This window comes from Halyomorpha halys, unplaced genomic scaffold (assembly GCF_000696795.3).
Source record: "Halyomorpha halys isolate HHAL.00 unplaced genomic scaffold, Hhal_1.1 Scaffold142.1, whole genome shotgun sequence".
In the NCBI taxonomy this organism is placed as follows: Eukaryota; Metazoa; Arthropoda; class Insecta; order Hemiptera; family Pentatomidae; genus Halyomorpha; species Halyomorpha halys.
In genome coordinates this window covers 126,920-133,392 of record NW_027113471.1, presented here as the reverse complement: position 1 = coordinate 133,392, position 6,473 = coordinate 126,920, and the positions used below count along the sequence as shown (strand labels likewise).

Sequence of the window (6,473 nt, the reverse complement as noted above, 5' to 3'; positions counted from 1 at the left end):
ACTTTGCCACAAATCAAGTCATCCATCAGGACCTCAATATTCCATATGTTGCCGATTTGGCCAGAACCAGATACCGTTCCTTCCATATAAAACTTCTCAACCACCCAAATCCACTTGTTTCTAACCTGGCGTCTCCTTCATTACCTAATAATCCTCCTAGGCGTCTGAAAAGAAGATGGCCTCGAGATCTTCTCCTCTAGAAATGTGTTTGGAGTTCTATCAATGGGTAGATTCTCCACATGTTTTTATCATGTCACTATGTCACCTAGAGCAAATTTACTTGTTGTATATATGTGTATACAGTTGTAAATACCAATAAATAAATTATTAAAAAAAAAAAGAAAAAAAAAAAAAGCTTTTACTTCACTACTTTATGATTTCTAGAAGATGGTTACGAGATCTTTTCCTCTAAAAATTTCTACCACTGAGTAGACTCCACATGTTTAGTCCATTGTAACATAACTCAATCACGTTTACCTATTGTCTATATTTAATAAAGTTAAATAATAATAGAAAATAGCGATTAAAATACTATAAAATATTGCAAAATAGAAAATAAAAATTGAGAAGACGATATTCAAAGAAAATATATATTATTTAGAAAAGGAAATTAGACAAGGATATTATACACCGCTTTCATCAACAGCAGAATTATTATTCAAGATGTTTGTCAGAAAGTCAGGGCATTTCAAAGTGCGACATAACTTGGAACAATTTGACAAGCAACTTATAAGGGGACCTCTTAGGACCCCCCAAACTTTAGAACCCCCCCCCCAAACTCTCTTCCCTCAAACTGAATATTATCACTCCGGTTTTATAAGGCGTATAATTTATAAGTAAAACTAACTCTTTTAAGTTCTAACTCCTATTGGAAAGAATACGGAACAAAAAAATAAAATAAATTAAACAGTCATAAGATGGCTTTGACTTCTATTTTGAATGGATTATTATTAGAATTTTTTAATTTTGTATTATTACATTCAGGTCATGCAACTCCTCCTCTACGCGGAAGAAATTGTATCTCATCGAGACACTGATGATAGATTACAGCAGGCAGTGACTGAATGACAAGAAGAACTCATCTTCAGAGAGGATGTCCTTAAATATGAAGGGACTAGAAGCACTACCGGAGGAGCTCTGAGAGGGAATCGGTGAGACTCCTAACTTATGGAAGATAATACTGCGAGAGGACTCAATACAGAAGTGGAATGGACGGTGGTTAGGAAGCCAGAAGGGCGTTACTTTGAGGAAATTCTTCCCTACCGTCCTTTCTAGATTAAAGGCTAAATGGGTCCTCCCAGATCCTAACATGACACAGGAGGGGGGGGTTTCGGGGAAAGCTACAGAGCTTTGGAAATAACGTCGACCCCCGGTGTCCCACGTGCGGAGTTCCAGAAACAGCAGAACACGTAATAGTGGATTGCTCCACCATGGAAGGACACCGAGCTAGGCAGTCTAGAAAGACCGGGATTTTCACCCTCGCAGAGTCGGAGAATAATCCCTTCTTCACGGAGTGATGAAAATTTGTCCGAACAACTATAAATCAATTTATTTTACCAAATTTCATGTAAACTATAACTCCTACGAAGATGAACATCAAACAATATTTTATAGCTCATTAAACTAGCTTTAATGTGAGTGCTAATAGACATCTGTACGTTAAATAGTTTTTGGGATATAGCTTTTTCAAAATAAATTCACTTACTAATGATTTTTCAGTGCATTATTTATAAAATGTAGCTTTTTAAAAAACTATGTCACGAGAACCATTGAACATAAATATTAGAGCTAATATTTTAGCAAATTTACTCTACTAAAAATGATGTTCTCTCTAGCTTTGCTGGTGGTTTTGAAGATCTATAGCTCCGAATGAAAAATTAGTTTTTTTTTATCGCTTTAAAAACAGCCGCAATTTTTTACAGGCATATGTAGATTGAATGATAGCATAGTAATCAATAGTAAAAACAAATTAATTGAATCCAGTGACTTCATTGTGAGGGGTGAAGTTTTCATTTAATGGGACCACCACAGAAATAAAAGGCCCCCCCTCCTCAGACCGGATTCAAACCGGCGCCGCTGCAGTTCCGAGATTGCGAAGACGTGCACCTTGGTTGCTACTGAACATCCTGATTTTTATTTCTTGTTCAGTTCCTTTTGTATCTTGTCCCCTCCCTGTTAATGAAGATAATGGGTCTAAACTCAACGAAACGATGTTCAAGGAAGGTTTATTTTACTTTGAATTGTATTAAATATTGTCAACAGATTTTTTTTCCTTCACTGACGCAGTTTAAAGCTATAAAAAAACTTTATTTTTTTTTTAATAATTTATTTATTGATATTTACAACTGTATACATATATACACATCAAGTAAATTTGCTGTAAGTGATATTATGACATGATAAAAACATGTGGAGAATCTACCCATTGATAGAACTCCAAAAACATTTCTAAGGGAGAAGATCTCGAGACCATCTTCTTTTCAGACGCCTAGGAGGATTATTAGGTAGTGAAGGAGAAGCCAGGCTAGAAAAAAGTTGGTTTGGCTGATTGGGAAGTTTATTATGGAAGGATTGGTATCTGGTTCTGGCCAAATCGGCAACATAGGGGACATTGAGGACCTGATGGATGATTTGATTTGTGATAAAGTAAAGAGCATTAAGGATTTTACGAAGGATTTTGGACTGTAAGGATTGGATTCGAGAGGAATTAGATGGTTTAGTAGAGCCCCATAGCTCAACTCCGTATGTCCAAATAGGCCTTATAATAGTCATGTAGATCAGTCTTTTGTAATGGATTGGAAGTTTCGGCCGTTTGTCTAGTAAATGTTGTAATAGGTGGATTCCATGTCAGTCGTTTGTCCAGATTTAGTCCTAAGTAACGGATCTGTTCAACAGGAATGCGTGGGGTATTATTAAAAGATGCTGTAGGGAAAGACGAAGGTTTACGACGAAGGGTAAATGTGATTTGGAGGGATTTATTGGAATTTATTTTAATCCTCCAGTTTTGGCACCATTCTTCGAGGGTGGTGATGTGCGATTGGAGGGATTGGGATACAATGGAAGGATCATTATTCACTGACAATAGGCATGTGTAGAGAAAAACTAAATGAGAAGTTATACCATGATGGTCTTGTCATTAGGATGGAAACATAATTTTATTTATAAACAAATGTAGGCTGATTCTAAGGGTCAATACTTTAGTAATTTTTCACTTCTTGGTAACACCATTAAGAGTATCGTATCAGAATTAAGGAGTTCAATTGTATCTATACATGAGGTGTAGATGATCGGGGAGTGTGATCAGGGCATAAATAAATAAGTTTTTTTTATTTATGTTTTTCTTTGCTGACCGCACTCCCCGACCATCTTCTCCAATCATCTATATATGCATCAGGGAAAAGTCGAAACATCGATTTTTCGACCAATCGAGTTTTGAATTTTTATAGTATATTATTGTGATCCAGCATTTGGTACAGTACTAGAGGAATTTGGATTGGGAGATATATCTCTAAGCTTCGTTATCTTATCTAACATTGATTTATGAAGCCTACAATTTGACGTAAATGATAGGAAGGATATTTCAGAAAGGGTTCTAATTTTAAGGGAAAGGTAAGCAGCTGAGTGCCTAGAAATCAATCGTTCCAAATCGAGAACTTGTTGAGACACTGGTGATGAATCTGCTTCCATACTTCTTTGGCAACCGTAAACCGTCTCAAAAAATCCTTCCGGGCAAGCGGTAACGCAGTCTCTGCTCTGTGGAGTCCTGAAACAGACACCTCTCGGATGACAGTCTTCCAGGCATTTCCCGGTGCAGTTCCCTCCTTCGTCTGTTCCATCTCCACAATCATCAGTTCCGTCACACACCGAAGAAAGATTGATACATTTATTGTTCCCACAGAGGTAAGTTCCAAGTTCGAGACTGCAGTTGGTCGGACTGTAATGGGAGTTTTTGGTACAGTTGGATTCATCAGATCTGTCCCCACAGTCATCTTTTCCATCACAAACCAAAGTATGATTGATGCATTTTTTGTTCTCACAGAGGTATGTTCCTAGTTCGAGACTGCAGTTGGTCGGACTGTAAGACACCTTTTTGTGACAGTCCAATTCATCGGACTTATCCCCACAATCATCTTTTCCGTCACAAACAGCTGAGAAGGTAATGCAATTTTTGTTGCCACAAAGATAAGAAAAAATTGAACTGCAGTTTTTTGAAGTGTGGTAAAATACCGGAGAGCATCCTTCTTCATCGGAATGGTCTACACAATCGTACTCCCCGTCACATACCCACGATTTGGAAATACACTCATTGTTTGAGCACTTATAAAGATCTACCCCACAATGATTGTCATCATCAGGAAGATGTCTCCAGTGGACTTCCCTCTTCTCGACAACATGTGACTCGCACGGATCAATTTCACAGGACAACGAAAGCAGTTTCAACTCTAACCACCGCTGAACTAAATTAGTGCAGTTATCAGATTTAGAAAGCCTGCAACTCCAGAACTTGCTGTCTGCAATGCTCTTGTAATAAACCATGGTTGAACTTATTCCTGACAGTTTTTGCCTGATCTCTGTAACGCGCTGTAAGAGTGGGATTTCAAGACGGTTGTATGCTTTTCTGAAATTATTTTTCACGTTATCAAATCTACTTGGCCATTCTGAATTTTCAGAAGTCTCATTTAAACGTGCTTGCATCATTTTAGTACTTAGCAAGGTTTGAATGAAACTAAACGAATCCGCGGATCTATTGGCCAACATTTCATCAACTGATCCAATCACAAGCTCTGCCGACTGCTTCGCCTCCCAGAAAATTTCTTGGTATGTATCGAGAGCCTTCCATGGAATACTTGTAAAACCAACCTGAGAAAATATAATAAAATATCTATTATAAACCAAGGAATAAATGGTTAGATAAAGTTTAGGTTTGGATTGATAAGGAGAATTTAATCGATGGATTAAGGAAGTAATTTATTAATGTTGTGAAAATTAAAAATTTTTTTTGTTTTTCATGTCTTCCAAAAGAAAAATCTGTTTGATGCTACTGCAATCTCTTTTATCGTTCAACGAAAATATAGGTTTTAGCAAAAAAAAAATCTGTACATATATAAATTAGGTCTGTTCTATATCAGAATCGGGAAAAAGGTTTGTTCATACACGCAGCTTGATGGTAACTTAGATACTGAACTTTTTGAAAAAATTATGGTGCCGAAACTCAGGAACTTCATATTCATATAGCGGAGTAATTTTTTCTTTTATAAAGAATTTTTTGTTGTTATTTTGTCATTTTCAAATTTAAATTAATAATTTAAAAAAATAAATAAAAGTCAGTCTTTGAGTACCAAGCGAATTGGTCACTTCAATCTCCCTTTTTCTTTTTCATTCTTTGAGCTCACAAATGTTTAACTGGTGCCGATACCCGGGAATTTCAGATACTGGATTAATTTTTTAGTTTAAAAAGAATTTTTTTTTGTTATCTTCTATTCTTTTTTTCTCTCCTTGACGGTGAGTGACTGAAGTTTATTGTAGGAGCTCCTTCTTACATATACAGTCTATCAGCTGATCTACTAGATCGCTGATATTACCTGTCAGCTGATTATAGCACTTGTTAAAGCCATAATATACAATTGCCTTGTAAATAATATTTAGTTAGTCTTAGTGTTTAATTTAATAAAAAAATATAAAAATATTTGAGTGTTATAATAAGTAATAGAGACAGTTGCTAGGGCTGATGATCGTTGCTAAGGCGTCACCCAGCAACGGACCGACCATCTTAGTTTGTTCTGGCTAATTAGTGGCCCTGGTAGCGTCTTTAGGCAGCCCTGTCTGCGTTTGGTTGATTTTATTTTATTAGACATTTTTTGAGTGTTCTAGTCGTCATTCCAGTTCAGAAACAGACCACTTCTGTGTTTCGATTTTGATATAAGTTCCGGAAAATTAGTGGCCAGGAACGTGTGTAACCAGCCCTATCTGCGTTTATTTTGTCGGCTCGCCCAATACATTAACACGACTATTGGATATTTGGACCATCGATGAGCCACTACACCAACTCTGGACCATTGCAGCGGTTTATTTAGCTACCAGAGCTGCGACCTACACATATCGGCAGCATTCTTCCTCTGACCTATCGGAGCGGAGCAACCCTACGTCGACTAGTATTTATTTTATATATTTATTTATAAATTAGTTTTTTTTATTTATGTTTTCACAATTTATCGAAATATTTTATTTTTAACTGAAAGGCCTTTTTTTTTATTTTAACTTGTATTAAACTCCGTAAATTCTTACCTCCTACATATTTTCTCATCATCCGTTCCTTTCTTACTAATAGATTATTCCAAGTAAACCACAATGGTTCCTATTCATCCCTCAATCTTCAATCCGCTGGTGTTCCTCAAGGTAGTATTCTCGGTCCCATCCTCTACACCGTCTATACAGCTGATATCCCAACAACTCCTAACAATATCCTTACCACG

At 36.6% G+C, this 6,473-nt stretch overlaps 1 protein-coding gene across 1 annotated transcript in view; it reads right to left on the bottom strand.

Annotated features, from left to right (window-relative positions):
• Nucleotides 1-6: 6 nt before the first annotated feature.
• The window catches only part of LOC106678425 (very low-density lipoprotein receptor), a 14,786-nt gene continuing 8,319 nt past the window's right edge, over nt 7-6,473 (bottom strand). The window contains exon 2 of the mRNA XM_014416907.2: nt 7-4,860. Within this exon, the coding sequence (XP_014272393.1) occupies nt 3,451-4,860 (1,410 nt within the window). The 3' untranslated portion in view covers nt 7-3,450. The remainder of the gene's footprint in view (nt 4,861-6,473) is intronic.